This window comes from Notothenia coriiceps, unplaced genomic scaffold (assembly GCF_000735185.1).
Source record: "Notothenia coriiceps isolate Sejong01 unplaced genomic scaffold, NC01 NC01_scaffold00003315, whole genome shotgun sequence".
Taxonomy (NCBI): Eukaryota; Metazoa; Chordata; class Actinopteri; order Perciformes; family Nototheniidae; genus Notothenia; species Notothenia coriiceps.
The window spans coordinates 111,867-131,330 of NW_011336016.1; the positions used below are offsets into that span (position 1 = coordinate 111,867).

A 19,464-nucleotide genomic window follows, 5' to 3' on the forward strand; every position below is an offset into this window, starting at 1 on the left:
CCAATCCATCCACCAGTAGGGGTTCTCAGCTCATCTAGTCTTTTTAAAGCACCAGATTAATTTGTGTTGGAGGCAATTACTGTGGGTGCATTTACTTTGAGACTCACGCAGAGAGAGTTTGGTGGAGAAGATGTGGAACCTCGCTGGCAGGGTGGCAGTGTGTTTGATGGACAGCAGTAAGCTAAAGTAGAGAAGTCCTGCTGCTATCGGTGTTCAACAATCTCCCAGTAGCTAAGGAGAAACTTGTTGTTAATCACATTCTGTGCAACTTTAGCTCAAAGCTGTCCGTCAAAGAGGCTGCATTCCTGTATGTGAGGCAGGGGCGGACTGGGACTAAAAGTCAGCCCGGGAAACTCGACCGACCGACCGGCCCAACTCGGTACCGCTAACTCCCGGTATTCCCAATGGCCAGTCCGCCCCTGATGTGAGGGGCACAACTTCACCAGCTCTAACAGTAAGAACAGATAGTTAAAACTCACGTTCAGGATCATTAAGCTACATTAACATTTCAAAATCCAGTGCTTGTTCTATGCCCTGATGAGGACCCTGTGAACCGGTGGGCGTTTCAACCGATATGCCTGACTAAATAAAGGCTTTTAATATAACTTCTCTCCTTGTTCTGCCCAAGAGTGCGTGAAGAACATTTACCTTTGTAATGCCCATTTTCTTTTTATTTATTTTTTTCCCCCATTATACTTTATGAAAAAGACTGAGCACCAGGCCTCCTCATTCATCTACTTCATTGTTATCGTATTTGGATTCTAACTATTGTTGTTGAACTCATTTTGTTTAGCACTAGCTGGCGTAATTATTGTTCCTACAATTATCCTTCACCACTGGAAGAGTCCGACTCTACCAAAAGGTACTAACCAGGTTAAGCTGATGACAGATAATGCTTCATTTGAGTTGATTAAAATGCTAAATTATGAAAGAAAATAACCACTTGACCAGGTCTATGATAATTTTTTGGATTACATAAAAGGATAGAAACAGGTAACTATAACATGTAAGAGGAGAGAAAGATGGTTATTTTGTCAAGCATCCTTCATAGTTAAGGATATAAAGGACACAAGTGACGTAAAAAAACATCAATTGTGCATCAGTGGCAACTGAGTTTGCGGATGCAAAACAATACTGAACTAAAATGTTTAAAATGCCTTTGAGACAGTGAAAATGGAACGGCTTGGGTCATAAAAATGGAGTAGAGCTCGCTGGAGACAAACGATACAATAGTCGGCATTTGACTCTAAAACAAGCCAAAAGTGCGGTGTTTCATCACTGTCAGTCTCCCATTATGCTGGGAGGACTGCAGCTCTCAGTGGGTTGAGCTGTGCAGTGCTCGCTCCTCTCCTCCGCATCTCTGCTCTTCCTCCCTGACAATTTCCCACCAACTCTTGTCACCATGCAGCTGCTTCCAATTCAGCACCAGAGAACTGAGCCAGCAGGAACATTACGGCAACGTATTACAGCCTGCATTACATCTGTAAGCGAGGAATTATAACCTCCATCGCATCTGGCCTGGCTGGGAGGAGGAGGAGGAGGAGGAGGGTGTGGGGGGGTGTGTGTGTGTGTGTGTGTGTGTGTGTGTGTNGCATGATATGTCCCCTTTAAGTAGGAATCAAACCAATTTAGGACTGTTGCCGAAAGTCCCACCCAGTTTTCTAGTCGGTCTAGCAATATAGAATAGAATAGAATCATTTAATGTCATTATAAAGTTGCAAGAAAAAGTATGTGAACCCTTTGGAACTACCTGGATTGCTGCATAAATTGGTCATAAAATGTGTTCTGATCTTCATCTAAGTCACAACAATAGACAAACACAGTCTGCTTAAGCTAAAACCACACAAACAATTATATGTTTTTATTGAACACACCATGTAAACATTCACAGTGCAGGGTGGAAAAAGTATGTGAACCCTTGGATTTAATAACTGGTTGACCCTCATTTGGCAGCAATAACCTCAACCAAACGTTTCCTATAGTTGCATATCAGACCTGCACAACGGTCAGGAGGAATTTTGGACCATTCCTCTTTACAAAACTGTTTCAGTTCAGCAATATTCTTGGGATGTCTGGTGTGAATCGCTCTCTTGAGGTCATGCCACAGCATCTCAATTGGGTTGAGGTCAGGACTCTGACTGGGCCACTCCAGAAGGCCTATTTTCTTCTGTTGAAGCCATTCTGTTGTTGATTTACTTCTGTGCTTTGGGTCGTTGTCCTGTTGCATCACCCATCTTCTGTTGAGCTTCAATTGGTGGACAGATGGCCTTAAGTTCTCCAGCAAAATGTCTTGATAAACTTGAGAATTCATTTTTCCGTCGATGATGACAATCTGTCCAGGCCCTGAGGCAGCAAAGCAGCCCCAAACCATGATGCTCCCTCCACCATACTTCACAGTTGGGATGAGGTTTTGATGTTGGTGTGCTGTGCCTTTTTGTTCTCCACACATAGCGTTGTGTGTTCCTTCCAAACAACTCAACTTTGGTTTCATCTGTCCACAGAATATTTTGCCAGTAGTGCTGTGGAACATCCAGGTGCTCTTTTGCAAACTTCAAACGTGCAGCAATTTTTTTTTCTGGACAGCAGTGGATTCCTCCATTTTATGACCAACTTATGCAGAAATCCAGGTAATTCCAAAGGGTTCACATACTTTTTCTTGCAACTGTACATGAACACACAAAAAGGCCGGCTAGCTCAAAGCTAACATCTGTACAGCTTGTATAGTATGTTGGCTACTTTTGTCAAAAAAACCTTCATATTCAACACAAAGATATGAGAGACACATCTGTCACGCAATCTTGGCTTTAAGGTTAATAGATACAGTACATGTTCCAAAATGTCAACCTTGTCCAATGCACATGATTACCTTTATCACATCCACACACACACCCTGCTGCCTCCACCTTCTGCAATGCTCTCCACGTCGCCAGGAGATGACAGACGCGCCCCAGTGTCAGATCTGGAGGCTGCAGGCAGGGAGGGAGGCAGCTGAAGCGGGACCAGCTCCATCACTCTGCGTTTCCCTCTGCAGAGCTGGGCCGCCCGGCGTTTAACACACTCCCTCTGGGACACGCTCGATAACTCGCAGTCCGGGAAATGCAGCTGAATACCAAATGAAAACAGAAGTTCCCTTTGTTTTATTAACTGTTGTTATTATCGCCACTTCCAGATACCCCCATTCCCCTGACAAATCGATAGCCATGTCGTTATTTGTGTGGAGGGCAAAGGAGAGAAAATGTTAGATTGCTGCTGCAGCTCTGTAACAGTTCATTTTCTCTGTAATGGATGTGGGTTTTTTACTCAAGGGGCTATGTATAATACATGTATGTTGAGGTCTTTCATGTGTGTAAAAGGCTTTAAAATGTAGTGCATGTGTTTGTATTTGAAGAGTTGGAATGGTACAAAGTACATTTACTAATGTTTTGTATTTAAGAATGATTAAGGGTACCTTCATTTGACTATTTTTCTATGTTATACCACTTCGACTGCACAACCATGTTATGTATTTCAGCTTAAGTTAATAGTTACAAATCAAGATTTTACATAGAAAACATGCTATATGCTAACATAATTGGATGAACGGTTCTTGTCAAAACTATTAAACATATACAATAGATCAAATTAGATCCCCCCCCAGTCCAACTACAACAGTAGATGGCATGATTTGTATCCAGCGATTGAAGTTTAGCTGAGAAAAAAAAGTACTCTGTCACAGATCACCACTGTGTGCATGATGTGCATAAACTTCACTTCTGTGTGTTTGTGTGTGTTGCCATGTTGCAGGCGGTGGAGAGCATGCTGGAGCCAGATGAAGGGACGACAGGAGCGATGAGAGCTATTACATTTGGCGTCCCTGACATCACTGCGGCCCTGGATGTGAAGGAGTACTACCGCCAGCTGGCTGAGAGCCTCCAGGTACAACAAAAAATACATAAACATGTCATGAAGGGGAAACCTTTTAATGCCGGATACTTTACAGTAGCATGTCTGTGAACAACCGTCGGATCACAACAAAGTTATTTCTGACTTTAGTTCTCATCATACTATGACCTCAGTCAAACTCATGCACACCAATGGTGGACACACTAACTACATCTTTGGGTTAAAGAAATATCTTGGTAAAATACATTAAGGATTTATAAAATGTAACTTTTCAGGTTCAAACTTGTATTTTAGGTCTCTACTAGTTGTTTGCATGCTCTAATGTAAAAACAAACACGTTATTTTCTCGTAGTGTCTGTCTAAATATACCTAGATTCACACAAAACAGAAAATACATGAGAAAAGTCCAAAAAAGGAATACAAACTTGTGAGGCAGAACTTTGTTTTTTCTTCTCTCTTCCCCCATTAATCATCTTGTGACCCCTCAGATTTATCTTGTGACCCTTTGAAAGGGAGGTTGACCCCTAGGTGTGGCAATCACAGGACAAAACGACTTGCCTATAAAGAAACACCAGATAAACCTTGAACAAGCAACAGCAAAATGACAGTTGCACCTCGATGCATCAGTATTAAAAAATACTTTTACATTTCATACTTTAATTCTCATAATTCTGTAATTGTACTTCATTATAAGTTTGAATAACTTTTGTTTGACTTTTTAATTGCTTCTCTTATGCGAGTAAAAAGGATTCGAGCATCTCTTCCACCAGCAGCTGCCATTCTCACCCTGCTACTGACCACCGCCCCCCCCTCCTCTCCCTCTGACACGCTCAGGTCCAGATGTAAATCTCAATTTTCACAAATCACACAACGATACTCCGACTTGTTTTCTTTCCCTCTTAACACAACACCAGGGAAGAACTTGAGAATCAGGGGTTCAGCACTACACCAGGAACAGCATGCCTTTGTATACCTGTGTGTGTGTTATGTGTGTGTGACGTGCTGCATTGGGGTCAGACTATAGCTCCGGTGGGTCTGACCCCCTCTGGGGCGAGGATGTCTGCCTGGTTCAGAGGTCAGGGCTGTAATCAGACTGCTGGCCGCCTTCCCAGGCTCCTCTGCAGCACTGGAGTGGACGCTGGTGTGTGTGTGTGTTTGTGTCCTTCATTTAGAGGCAGGGTATCCAGCCTATGTATATTATATTTTTATTGATCTATTTGTGTGTCTGTCAAAATGGATGGTTTTTGTTCCCCCATACCCCATCTATTCCCCCTCCCCATGTCTTTCCTCCCGCCAGCTGTACACCGTCCTGTCTGGCCTCGATTATGAAACGCAATTGTCTCGATGCTAAAAATGATTGCTATTGGGTTTTGAACAGTAATGGTGATTGCTGGCTGGCTCCCACACACCTGTGCACCCTTGTGTAGCTTGTTCTGCTGCATTTGTTCCGTCTAATCAGCAATGTGCTGGAGAGCTTTAGCCATCAGACGCTCTGAGAGGCTCTGATTGCTCTTTGCTCCCCTGTCAGAGTGCACTTACTGCCCAAAAGAAAGCGCTAACCTCAATGCTCCTGTGCATTTCCAGTCTCAAAATGAAAGGTCAGAAGTTTCACAGCGGCACTTATTCCACTTCTTCTGTCTTTGCAGTTTGAGTGCGGTGCAGCATCCTCTGCTGTGGTTACCCGTGGTGATGGAAAACAACTGCAAGTGGGAGGAGCTGCAGGGTCAACGGTGAAAGACCTGTCAAAGATGAAGGACGTCAGTGAAGTGAAGAAGCTGGTGAGAGTACAACTGCTTTCTCACTTTTCATTTGTTTTTAGAGGGTCTGTTCACGCAGACCACACAAAGTAGTGCTAACATTAAGACTCATTTAGGATTTGGTTTTGACAAGACTCTGAGAATCCACTGCCACGCACACTTCGAAAATATTGTTGTTGTACTGTTCCAATGTCCAGCATACTGGAATTCTACCGAGCCCGGCGTACTTCGTTTGGAGACATTTCGAGGCTGCACATGTGTAGACTCCGCGGTCTTAAAATCCCCACAATGCTTTGCGCACGGACCAATTTCCCNAATAAATACCTCACGATGTCTATCTAATTATGAACTTGCTTTACTTTCACGGAACACATTTTTGGTGATAACAAATGTAATAAAGTAACATGTTTACCAACACATGTTCTACGCCACTACATACTTACATTTAAATGTTTGCCTGCGTCGGTTCAGCCATTCTCCGCAAGGGTTTTTGAAATTGGTCCTTGCGCAAAGCATTGTGGGGATTTTAAGGCCGCGAAGTCTACCCATGTGCAGCCTCGAAATTTCCCCCAAACCAAGGACGAGGCCTCGGTGGAATTCCAAGTATGCTGGACATTGGAACGGTCCTTCTGCGCCACTTGATGACGTAGCATCCTTGAAATATTGGCTTGGAAGCCAATATCCTCGAGATTGAGAAACGGCGTTTGTTTTCCGAATGCCAGGAAGTATTCTTGCATCGCTTCTGAAGCAAGTGACTCTGAAGACATGTGCTACCAAGCAAGCATACATTGAGAAACACCCCATGTGTATTCTTTATGCTAAGCTATGTGAACCAGCAGTTAGTGCTAGCTGGATTTTTCATTAACAGATAATCGACTCAGCTAGCTCTCGACAAAAAAAAGTGAATAAGCGATTATCATAAAAATGAGCTATTTCCGTTAAATTAAAAATAGTGCTGAGTAAGAAAATCTGTATTTTTGGGGGTTAAACTGACCCTTTACAGTAAGTCTCAGATTTACCCATCATTAAAATTAATGTTGCTGCCTGCTGATTCAGATCTTCCCAGGACACGTTTCCCAGCTCCTGACTGACAAGAAAAGCGAGGAGTCTTACAACCCACGACTGGCCATCAGCTCCTAAATCAAACACAAAGTTTAAAATGAATGGGTTCCCACAGCAGGCGAAGGCAGGGGAGAGCAGCTGAGTGACAGCGGAGCAACAGTGTGGGAGATCCTGCTGACCAGAGTGTTTACTCTGCGGACACTTTCAGCGGGAGATGTGAAGGGCTCGGCTTCAGTTCAGACAGGATTTATGGCCCTCTGTGTCCTCAGTTATTAAGCTCAGTCTTTCAAAGCGCCTGCAGCATCGGAAATGTCTTAAAACTTGACACACACACACACACACACACACACACACACACACACACACACACACACACACACACACACACCTCTCTCTACACACACACACACACACACACACACACACACACACACACACACACTACTACACACACACACACACACACACACACACACACACACACACACACACACACACACACACACACACACTACTACTACTACACACACACACACACACACACACACACACACACACACACACACACACACACACACACACACACACACACACACACACACACACACACTACTACTACACACACACACACACACACACACACACACACACACACACACACACTAACTACTACTACTACTACTACTACTACTACTACTACTACTACTACACACACACACACACACACACACACACACACACACACACACACACACACACACACACACACACACACACACACTCTGACAGGAGACTTCCTCTGCAAATGGAAGAGAGAAAATAAACCTTTATCACATATCTCTCATCATCAGAAAAATAAAGCAACAGAGTTTTGAGTGAAATAGCAAAGTATGGCAAGTGAGATGGACGTAGACGGAAGTCAGTCATAAAATAAAAATAAAATACAGAGTTTAATCCCAGCTCAAATGTACCTTAAAGGGTTGTCATATTGTTTTTTTATTGTAATGTTACCTGCCCTGTTTCTTGTCTTAAATATGTGTCCATGTTGATGTTGCTGTGATGAAAGGAAGAATCTTAAAAAAAGAGACGAAACAGGAAATTATGACTCAGGTAAAATCAGCAGGTGACCCAGAGAAAATTCCTCCTCTTCCTGCACTTTGGTCTCTTCGACATCCATCAGTGGTTAGACCACATCTGTATCAAACATGGCGGTTTACTTCTCATTACTGCGGCTCTACCTCCAGCTCTTTAAATAAACAGTGAGCCTCTGTAACCACAGCAGAGCTCTCCCGACATCATCTACTTTTCTTTAATATGCAGTGCTCAGTTCTGCTCCATCCAGCCTGACGGATGAACAGCTCGGCCTGATCTGCTCTGTTTCCTCTCTCGCCGCTGATGGATGCCTCGGGTCTGGTTTCTCACTGAGACACAACATGGCCAAACAAACAGATTGCAGTGAAATCAGCCCCGACGCAGAAATGTATATAATGGAGCAGACACTGATGGGCCACTACTGAGGGTAGGAGTAAGTGACTCGCCCAGGTTTAATAGTCATCATCAGGGTCTTCCTCTGCTCACATGATCGCGCTGAAAGACGACCGCCTGGATCCCCATCTGGCTGTGACAGCTAATTGTTGAATTTCTGTGATTGCTGTAATTACTCACGGCAGGACGGCACAGCCTCTGACACAGGAGGGGGTGCAGAAGTAAAGAAACCGGTTTTATCTGTCTAGTACAGGTTGATTTGCATACTTTACTTTGGTTTCTCAGAGCCAAATTTAAGTCAGTTTTATGTTTACAAAAAGGATAAAATAACTGTAATGTGATTGGTCGTTGAGACTAACCCACTAAGAATGATCCCATTTATCCTTTGGGTTATTGTTTGTTATCATATCAAACTTATAGTGGGCAAAATGAAAGTCAAAGGATCACAAAGATACTAAGATGTATTCATCTTCTGGGGATCATGAATTTATGAACCAATTTCATGGCAGTCAATCTTATAATTGTTCAGATTTTTCAGTCTGAACCAAAAATGTCTGCACTGAATGACTGACAGACATTGCCATCGAGAGTAAGTCTTTTTAAAAGCTCACATAATCCGACAAAACTAACAACTAGCTGGCGAATAAAGTGAAATATCATGCAGCTAAAAATCCAGACATACAGTATTTCTCAGTTGTTGGGAAGCTAAAGATGGTGGCCAAAAACATGATGGTGACCTTGAAGGGAACATCTCAATGTTATGACTATGTTTTTACTGACCATATAACTAAGTAGAAGTCTTTAATTCTGTGTTTCTATAGATTGCAGAGCTACAGAAGGAGCTCGCTGAGCTTGAGAAGTGTAACGAGGAGCTGGAGGACGAGGCTGAGATGAAGAAGGCTGCGTACATGGACGAGATCGCTGAGTTAGAGGTCTGAGAGTCGACTGATAAAAGACTAATCATAAGATGTGAAGGACCAGTGGTTATGTAGTATATTAATCTCTAATCCCAACATGCTGTGTCTGTGTGTTTCAGGGTACTTTAGATGAAATGCGGCAGCAGGAGGAAGACTTCCAGGTGCAGATGAAGGAGCAGTGTGAGGACTACAAAGAGCTGCTCAGCGAGAAGATGGCCCGAGAAATGGAAATAACCGCCTACAGGTCAGACAGTCATGCTGATGTTTTTTGTGTAAAACTGCTGTATAATAACTTGGCTTTTCAGTTTAGAGCGCAATTGATTATTAATGGGAGCTTGGAAGCATACAAATGTACACTATAATGATTGAGTAATTAAACAAAGAGTTTGTTTTACGAAGTGGTTTCCGGTTTTAATTACTTGGTCCGTTTGTTTTGGCATGGAGAAGACCTCTGAGGATAATTCATCTTTCCGTAAAAATGTCCTGAACAATGAATTAATCCTGAACGAACTTCGGTGAATAGCTGACTCTGATGACGACAGCGACAACACCACACTCCGTCTTTTGTTATTGTAAGGATTGAGAGACCCCTAGAGGCAATAAAATTACATATTGTGCATTTAAAGAAAAATGCATAAGGAACCATAATGTATGAGTACTGACGTAATGCTCAGAGCTGCCATATGTACAGCTCTGATCGTCAAAACTCTTATTGCCCTCTTAAAAGAGCTATAGGTTGTTATTACAAACTGAGACCCCTAACATTTAAGAAGGCTTTGTGACAGTGAGGTCTGACTGTTAGTGAGACTGTCGGTCACGGTGTGGCTATGAACCAGCCATGTCTTTCTGGAGAACATGGAACATTTCCTGCCAACAAAAACACAGCACCAGGTGGTTTCACTGATTAGTTTGTCATGTCCTGTCAAAGGTGTCATAGTCGAATGCTCTACTTTCTGATTGCAATTAAAAAAAAAAAGTACTCCATGGCATACTGTATATTGTAGATTCCCATCTCTGCTGTAGGGTTCAAATGAAAACCGATGTCCCCTACGGTGCCACGCATTTAGACCTGTCGAGAAGAATGAAATGTAGGGCCAAAGCATATCATAACCCTGCGATGATCTCATTAGATTTAAATTAGCTTGATGCTCCGTTTGACTTTCTTTACGTACTATATGAGTCGATCGTGACTCACACGTGAAAAATGACCTGTCCATTGTCCCTGTTTTTTACACAACATCAACAAGAAGTCTCTGCGTAAGCGTCACTGTGAATAATGCAAGGAGTATTTCCACAAGATCCTGTGTATAGGTCCAATATTATCTCATATGATGTCACCTGGACATACGCATTGTCCATAAGAAGATATTTCTGCGAAAACAAAGGGCTGACATTACTGGGGTCACAGGAAGCGGCTTCTGAATATGATGCAGTTTCCTGTATGTGACCTTGACGTCGTTTCATGTCCCTCCCGTCTTCCACTGAGGCTGTTTAACCATCTGGTGGTGGTGGTATGTGGACTGACGCAGTTCAACCATTTCATCCTTCTGCCACGGACTTCCTCCCGGCCCCTCCATCGCAGAACTGACTGCATTTGACCCCCAGGGGGCCCCCGCTGTGCTCAGACCCTCACAATGGCTCATTAGAATGGGCAGAGAGGACCTCACACTGTCAGCGCTGAGTGCTGGGCCTACGCCAGCTCTTCTCCACGGCAGCCTGTTAATGTCAGCCTCCCCTTACACACATTTCTAAATTCGCCACAGTTTTAATTCCCTCTCGTTACCCAGCAGACTGTCCCAAAGACTTCTAAGGCTCACAGTCAACACCAACTTTCTTCCCCTTCCCTTTTTTATTTACTGGATGTTTTGTCATCCGTGATTAAAACCATGAATAAGAAATGTTTACTCTCTCCGTGCCGTGGCAAACTGTCTGCACAACAGACCCTAATGACCCCAGGCTGCCATTACCGGGTGGCTTATCGCCTGTGAAAGCATCTTAGAGCAGTTTAGGCAGATGCTCGCTGCTTTTTCTCACTGCTAATGTGAACCATATTACACTGTAATTCATTCTGCTGTACTGCTGCTGCATGACTCAGCAACAAGTAGCTAAACGAAGGACTAAATCCTTTCAAGTAAAGTGAGGTGGATGAGTGCACTGAGGGTCCTATCTTAAAGCTGCTATAATTGGTATTCTTGAACTAATATTGAATCAAAGACTTCCGTCAGCGCTCCTACTGCGCTAAATAACATCTTTCACTTCACTGTTTTAGTTTTCTTGACTTCCCTGCTTTGGTTCACTCTCACCTCCCTCAACACCAGCGTTTCCAGATGCAGCCGGCAGCTGTTTTCAGGGAAAGTCCCAAACAACAGACAGAAACAGTTAGCAGATAGCTGGTAAACATAACGGAGCATTTAGTAGCTGAGCTTCTTTTGGTGTTTATTTACAAATAAGTTGATTCATCTTTGCTACTAATTTGGATTCATTGGATTCAGGTTACTGAAATGTGAATTTTCAGACATATTTAAACTTTTGAAAATAACCAACAACTTTCAAAACATTCTCAAACAATGGTTTTGTGGCCCAAGTAAATCTGAGGATCCTTTGGGGTCAAAAACCTCTTTTAAGACCCGTGATCTATGCTTTTGCCGAAGCCATCAGACTCCATTGACAAAAAGAGTCATTTCACCTCACAGAAAACGGGGGGTTGCTGGTCTACCACCGCCTCAATCGGATAATAAGTGTTATTGTGTGACTTTGGTGATTCCAAACATATCTTCTAAAACAACAAATTCACACAATAACTCGATTTCACAAACCAATCGAGGCAACAACTTCCTAGTTATGCGATCCAACTCTTTGTCAATGGAGCCTGGTAGCTTTGGCAATAACATATATAGCAGCTTCAACTCCCCAATGGAAAGGGCTCAACTTTGAAGCTCAATAAATTACAATGTTCTTTCTCTCTGTTATTGTCTCCCCTTTACTCTGTGTTAATGTATTCCTCTGGTTTAGGAGTCTGTTGGAAGAAGAGGAGTGCCTGTGTGGCCAGTGACTCGAGAGTCAGACTGGATGCTCCCTCTCACATGGATTAGAAAACAAACCAAAGAGAACCGTGAAACACACACTTGGATGAAGCTTAAGGTACCAACGCAGCAATTAAAATATAACTTATCACGACAGATTAATGCCGCCTGGAGGCCTGAGCCGGGCGGTGATAACAGGTCGCTGGCAGATGACCTCGAGACTCCAAGAAAGATGGAGCTGTCTAAAAGAGGTGGGAGGATGGGGGCCGGGCGATGAGTGTGTATCCATTCAGTGTCTGTCTGCGATATTTCCTTAAGTGGGTTTTATCTCTACCAGCTCCCTGATATGATTCATAAAAGTGTTGTCTCCTCTTTGAAGAACGATCTCCACACAAACACACACACACACACACAAGTTTAACTGTGCGGCTCCGTGAAGTAATCCCCCCTCTGATACCACCTCGTCCATCACCCAAACTCTGTCTGATTACCGGCTCTTAACCTTTGACCCCTTCACTGTTAACAAACATATCGACAGCTCTACTTTTTGGTACTTAAAAGCCTCCGACCTTCCCTTTGCTTTTACAGTCATGCATTCGTGTTTAGTTTTACTTATAACTGACAGTCAAGTCTTTAGCACACTGTTTGCTTTTCAAATGATTCATGACGCTTTTTCTGCTTTTGCACAAAGAGCACCTGGATGTTTCTACAAGGAGAGCCGGTGTGATTCATTATTCCTCCTTTGAAAATCAATTTCCCAATTTGCTGTCGTTTCAGATATAAGGATCTGCATTCCTCTGTAGTCTTTTCCTTATTTTCTACACGACTTTTCAAGCTGTCTGTGATAAATAATTTTTTCTTTACGCTTCTGCCCAAGCGTCAGAATGTGCTTTAGATTTAAATGAAATAAAACCATTTGCTCGAGAGATCATTCCTTACTGTGTGATTTTCTTTTGTGAAAGTCTCTGTTTCATGAGAACTCCTTGTGAATCTTGGGGCTTAAGACTTTCCCCACACTATAAAACTATACAGAGCGAGATCAGAGTGATTAATGTTCAGTGATCCTTCTTTCATTCATCTTCATGTTCAACGTGAGACTCAAACATTCCCAGCTATTAACCATCTCAAAGGCTTGTTAGGTCTGCCATAAAAATGACAAATGCTGCTAATAACAGATCAGATAAGATTAGCCACACTCAGTGAACCTCTGTAATAATTGAGTTCAGTGTCTGGAAAGAGGGCTGGGAACGGTTGGACACAGTGACTTGTTTAATTGTGCCGACATAAAACATGGCCGGCTCAGGAGGAAGCAGATTTGTCTGTTTTTCTCAGCCCGCTAAGCTCAGTAGAGACCTGAGAGGAGAGCAGGTAGAACATATTGTTTCCCCTCAGTGCTCTTCTTTAAAGAGCAAGTGAACCACACAATGTTCCTGATCTCATGAGACGGCTCTGCATCGTCGTAAATATAAAAGTATCTAACATAGGAGAAAATTGGCTTCCTTTTAGTTGTGTTTTCCCACTTTTGTATTCTTTGCCTCTTGGGGAAAGGTGGTTGACTGCTTTGCAAAACAAGGAAATACACCACAATAATAACACTTTTGACTTTCAGGAAATGCTTCATCTATCCTTCTCTTTTAGATGTGCGTCTTTACAGGACAAATGACCTGCATTCAAACAGCTTTGCAAGGGAATACATTATTAATCCAAGTAGCAGGAGTCAACTCTAAGAATATCTGTGAAGGGATACGTTTTAAAGGAAACATATTTTAAGGCAAATTGAGGTTAAGGGAATATCAAAAAAACCCAAGTGCAGACCTCCACCAAGAATGTTTTTAAGTGAAAGATTACGCTTGTATCTTCCTTCTTCACCTATGATTAACCCTTCCACCAAGATTCATCAAATACTGCCAGTAGTTTTTCTGAAATCCTCATGACAAACCAAACCAAGAACTAAGCCTCCTAAGCAGAGGTAACAATTAATATCCAGAAAAACAACAGGCATGTTGTGCTTGTAAAGGGGTTAAAAAAATATATCAGCATAGATTTAAAAGGGAAACAAAGCCCCACGAGACGGGTCTGTGAGACTTTGTGGGCACAGTGCTTGTGCTAAAGGCTAACAAATGGAAGCTAACTTGCCTGCCATAATAATTAAAAAATACTGATGTTTAGCAGGTATTATATTTCCCGTGTTCACCATCTAAGCTTTGCACATTTGCTAATTCGTACGAAGTGCAAAATACAGCTGAAGCTTGTTTAGCATAAGTATTTTACAAATGTACACTTTGACCTATGATTATGAGTATCTCTTAGTGGAACATGTCTAAACCATCCTGCAATTGTTGATATATTTCACAAAAAACACTTTTATCAACTTTATGGTGGCACTAAATGGAAAGTCAACGAATCACAAACGTCTTCTAGATTTATTCTCTAGGGATCATGATTTTCTGAACCAGTTTCGTGACAATCCAATAGTTGTTGGGATATATGTCTGAAGTGATGGTCACACTGACAATATGAAAAACATCAATGGTACACTGGAAATCACTCTATTCATTACAAATAGAATATTCTCAAAATGACAATAGATTGTTTAATAATCTCATGACCATTTACAACATAATATAAAAAAGACCTAGACAATGCTTATTGCGTAAAATAAAGCAAACCACGGGACCCCTTATAGAACTCAATCATATTTTGTAATGAATACTAACACGAAGAATATCACACTCAAGCTTTTATTCAACAAACTGATGTTACTACTAAAGCAAAGTCTGTACAATGTCTCGTGCTTCTTTTCTAACACAATTAAGTATTTCAAAGACTTGATATTTGTGAGTGACCTCTGTGCTCCTCTGTATTCCTTTGCCCTCGTCACACGTCCTTGACAACTGAGGAAAATGCGCGTTAACCTCTCGAAGCCGGTCAGTGACACCGAGCGGCCCGGGGCAGGACTGTGTCACCTCTGCTCCTTGAAGCCGGACAATTTGATTTGAAGGCGGAGATTTTCAATGCTGAGTCATGGATCAGTGGTCAGCCAGTGGCTTGGCCTTTTCATCCCCTTTTTTTTCTTGGATCTGCAGATGGATGGGGGGGGGGGGGTTGAGAAAACAGGCGAACCTGCCCAACACTAACAAACAAAGAAGGCTCTGCTGGGAATAAAGCAGAGTTTGGTTCCTCTGGGTAACGTTTGCTGTGAGATTGAATGTTTAAGATGGTTTGCTGAAAGGAACAATTTCACACAACATGTGCTGTGGATATAACATCCCATTAGCTTCACATGGTGCGGGAATGTCTTTACATTAAGAGTGGCAGGGCCAGGCTGATAAATTATGACATCTGAGTCCACATATCTTCAATCTGCAGCAGAGGAATCAGATTAAGGCCTGAGGTAACGGTGGTCCAGGTCAGCTTGTGTGACTTCACTCAGCTGTCACCTACACATAGGTATCCCCCCCCCCCTTCAGGTTCACCCAGACAAATAAACACTGTCCTCAGTGAGGACAAAAGTAATTTTTTTAAGTCTCTTCATGGCAGCTTGGACGTAATGAACCAAGCTGGTGTTTACAAAGCAAATAAATAAGAGAGGACGGGGTTGAATCAAGGATGAAAATAAGAACAGTCAAAATATACAAAGGAGGGTGAGCTATTGAGAAAGTATTTCCTTAACAAGAGGGGAACAAATAATAAATTATGGGGCCCGATCTGCCTCGAGGAAGGACTGGCACGCCTGAGGGTTGAAGGAAGTGGGCATCCCTCTCTTTTTATAGGGGTCGTGGACAGGCTTCCTCTGTGGGAGCATCACAGGGTCCTGAGAGAAGACTCCTCTCAGGAATGTTTACTCACGCAAACACACACACACAGCTCTTCACACACACAGCTTAAACGCCATGCTGGATGAAGATGGTGGTAGTGTGACTGCATAACTCCCGGGTCCCCCATCATGTCATCGCTGTAGTTTCTGCTCTCCTCATATCAGCAGTCCCACTTGGCCTGTATAACTGAGACACTGCTGACAGCCGTGACCTCACATTTACCCCAAACTCCCCCTTGTGTTTGTCCCAAAGCAGGTGGCAAACACCCTCAGACCCCACACTATCGTTCTTGGTCCAACATGCAATATGAGATTTTGATACCTTTATTTCTTGACACTTTCCAAACAACTCTGGTTTTTGGATGAGGAGATAAACCAAAGCAGCTTTTTATTTTTTTATTTCCCTAAACTCCTCACAACTGTGTGAGGAGTTTAGGGAAATAAAAAAATAAAAAGCTGCTTTGGTTTATCTCCTCATCCAAAAACCAGAGTTGTTTGGAAAGTGTCAAGAAATAAAGGTATNTAAGTCACTAGCACCATCCCCCACCTCCCCCGTTGACGAATTTACTAGTGGTACCGAAGTTGGGCTGGTCGGATCCCGGGCTTGATTTTTAGTCGCCAAGTCCACACTGGCTACCATGACGTAAGATCGCCCATTATTGACGACCTAATTCCTAAATTTCTAAACAGAGTACAAAATAACCGACCGTCAGCCTCATTATGAGCTCTCAGACAGTTCAAAATTAAACTGTCATCGCTTGTCTGAGCTTGCGCTGCTGCTGTGCGCCATGTGCGTTTACATGCAGATGCTGGGATCCTGAACGGTCAGCTGGAGTCGCTGTGCCCGATGTGCGTCCACCCATAATTTGGCGGACTTGAAGAATCCCGAGAAGATCCAGAATGGTCAAATTGAAGGGCAGATTAATGGTTATCAAAGTACAAATATCCAAAATCAGTTCAGTAACGGTTTTCAAGGGGACAATATTTACTCAAATTGATGGGTTTGGATGATGGGGGAAAATCGTGTCACAGGCTCTTTAAGTAACAGGACTGAAATAGACGAGGCATGCTACAAAGGGTGATCTGTTTGGTATTTTGAGCAAAACACTTCAGAGACTTGTTTTACATAAATATGGCCCTATGATAGCTTTAAGACATTTTTGCACAGCGTTTTGTGCAGCATTAGCGATGTTATTTGACATGATTCCATATTAACCACACTTAATATAATCGCACTATGCTGTAAAGTTTAGCAGTATCATCTTTCTTAATATGACCGACGTTCCTTTCCAGTGGGCCTGTGTAGGTTTGTAAGACGTAACCTTGCAGCCAGAGCAGCTCGTCCCTCCGAGGAGCCGCAGGCTGATCAGCTGTGTCTCTCTGACAGCCCAGTATAAGGGGCCGCCACCGCTGCCCTTTATTAGTGATAACTTGAAATAGAGCAGCACTGTAATCATGTCGGTGCTGACCTTCGCCTTGACCAGAACTGCATAATTGATGTTATTAACTCCTTGAGGAAGAAGGATGGTCCTCTGAGGTTGTGTTGTGGCTCAGGGATCGTCACAGGTGAAATATTTTCTCAGCAAAATTGCCATACTGACAATATAGGATGTTTGCCACATGGGAGTGTTTTTGCTAAGGTGGTGATGATGATGATGGTGATAACAACATGGGAGAGATAGGAGGGGAAGTAGAGCTGTAAATATAGGAAAGACATGAGGCTGCAGAATATAGATGAGGTGGTAAATAGTTGTTGGTCCTGCTGTAATGACATATTTTCAAAAGCTGCAGTAGGAACCACACGCAGCTCAAATGACAAATCCTGCTTTGAGTCTGGAGATTGTTGTGGCTGAATGGCGGGGGAAGTGTTCGCACAGAGCCGCGGGCTGAGGATGTTAATCTTAAACTGTATCAAAGAGCGGGGGGCTCATGGAAAATCTCTTGCAGAGCCAGAGAAAATTAACCTGTAAGAGTCCAGTCCCCATTATTGCATCCCTGGCAGAGGGTCACCATCTGGCAGAGATCTATTGCACAATTACTGGAGGCGCTGTGACTGTCTGCAAAATAAAGGCCCTCAGATGGAATCATAGAGGAGCAGCTGAATCTTATAACCAGGAGCCCGTCTGCAAATACAGATGTAGTCTGGCCTTTTTGAAAGCACCAATTTGACTGCAAACTTGCAGGCTCAAACCAATTACATGACAAACTGTTGCTTCATTGAAGTTGAATTACTTACTTTTTGGCAATTTCAGGGCTGCAACACAGTGTTTCATTTTCACTTGGAAAATTTTTACAAACTACTATTTGTGTGGGCACTGAAAAAACTATAAGTGACTTTAACCTGTTAAGCCCTGAGCCTGTTTTTCAGGTCTCGAAAATTACATTCCCAGAACAAACGACTATATCTCTCCTTCTAAAAGGGGTAAATTAATAATATTTTTTCTCAAAGCAATGCTAAACCTGTGAGTTGGATGTAGAAAAGTCAGAATCAATATAGAATATTTTTTATTTTAAAGTAAATTCAGATTGAACATAGTCACAACATTTTAAATTATAGTGTCCGTCCAAAAAAAAAACGATTACCGATAGTGAAACCACCCTATGATGTGGATAGTTGAGTATTATTAAAAGCTTTTATGTGTATCCAAACTATCACAATGGACCTGCTCGTATCATTTCACCCCCTGTCACATTGACCCTGAGCAGACCACATGTCTGAGTTGATACCCGTTGGAAAGATGAAGATTCTTAGCTTTCTAATGAGTATCAATATTGTCTTTGTCCTCCAAATATTAGCAAAATACGTCACTTTGCATAATGAATGTCATCGAACATGATTTGAGGGAAAAAGTCCTTCAAGTTTGCAGTTACTTTCTGTAGGTATTTATTCAAGGAGTGAACCATACCATAAAACGAATTCATCTAGAGCTGTTTGCACAAAAAACCAGCTTATGCGGCACACATCTATTCCCATGTACATGGCCATGTGACACCCCAGACCCACATGCACACCCGTACCTCCACGTGCACGCCGTACTTCACGTTGGCACGCCGCGTACTCACGTGCACACCCATACCCACTGTGCACAATCATCAATATACAATTTTGGAAAAACACTATGAACTAAATACTTAAATGAACTGATTGCAGGTTAACCTCAACAACCATTAGATCATTTGGCACAAAAGTTAATTTAGAGGAGAAGAGCCAGCAACAGAACAGATTAAATATACTACACAATATAAAATAGCAAAGCAAAACAACAGAGTAGTGGTACACCAGTACTTAAAACCAATTCTGAAATATAGTATTTACAGCATTTATAGCAAGAATGACATTATGTTTGATGTTATTATGCTACTCTCACTCACTTAAGGCATGACCCGGTGGCCCCGGTTTTAAGGTGGGGCACGGTGATGTCTTTGGTTTCCTCAGTTGCGAACTCTCTGCATCTTCTCAAAAGAGCTACCACTGCCGTTTTCATCAAGACCCAGGGGGAGGTCAGTTCAGTGGGACGTGC

The 19,464-nt window shown here is 42.6% G+C and overlaps 1 protein-coding gene and 1 long non-coding RNA gene across 2 annotated transcripts in view; one reads left to right on the forward strand and one right to left on the reverse strand.

The window, feature by feature from the left end:
• The first annotated feature begins 3,787 nt into the window (after positions 1–3,787).
• LOC104941342 (keratin, type II cytoskeletal 2 epidermal-like) lies at positions 3,788–13,045 on the forward strand. The gene is made up of 5 exons (XM_010766429.1): positions 3,788–3,915; positions 5,529–5,660; positions 9,008–9,118; positions 9,223–9,347; positions 12,116–13,045. The coding sequence occupies exons 1-5, from the start codon at positions 3,796–3,798 to the stop codon at positions 12,153–12,155; spliced, it is 528 nt and encodes a 175-aa protein (XP_010764731.1). The 5' UTR covers positions 3,788–3,795; the 3' UTR covers positions 12,156–13,045.
• Positions 9,576–19,464, reverse strand: part of LOC104941341 (uncharacterized) — an 18,603-nt gene continuing 8,714 nt past the window's right edge. The window contains exons 2-3 of the long non-coding RNA XR_797891.1: positions 13,384–13,390; positions 9,576–9,586 (exon numbers count right to left, since the gene is read on the reverse strand). This is a non-coding gene — a long non-coding RNA (uncharacterized lncRNA). The remainder of the gene's footprint in view (positions 9,587–13,383; positions 13,391–19,464) is intronic.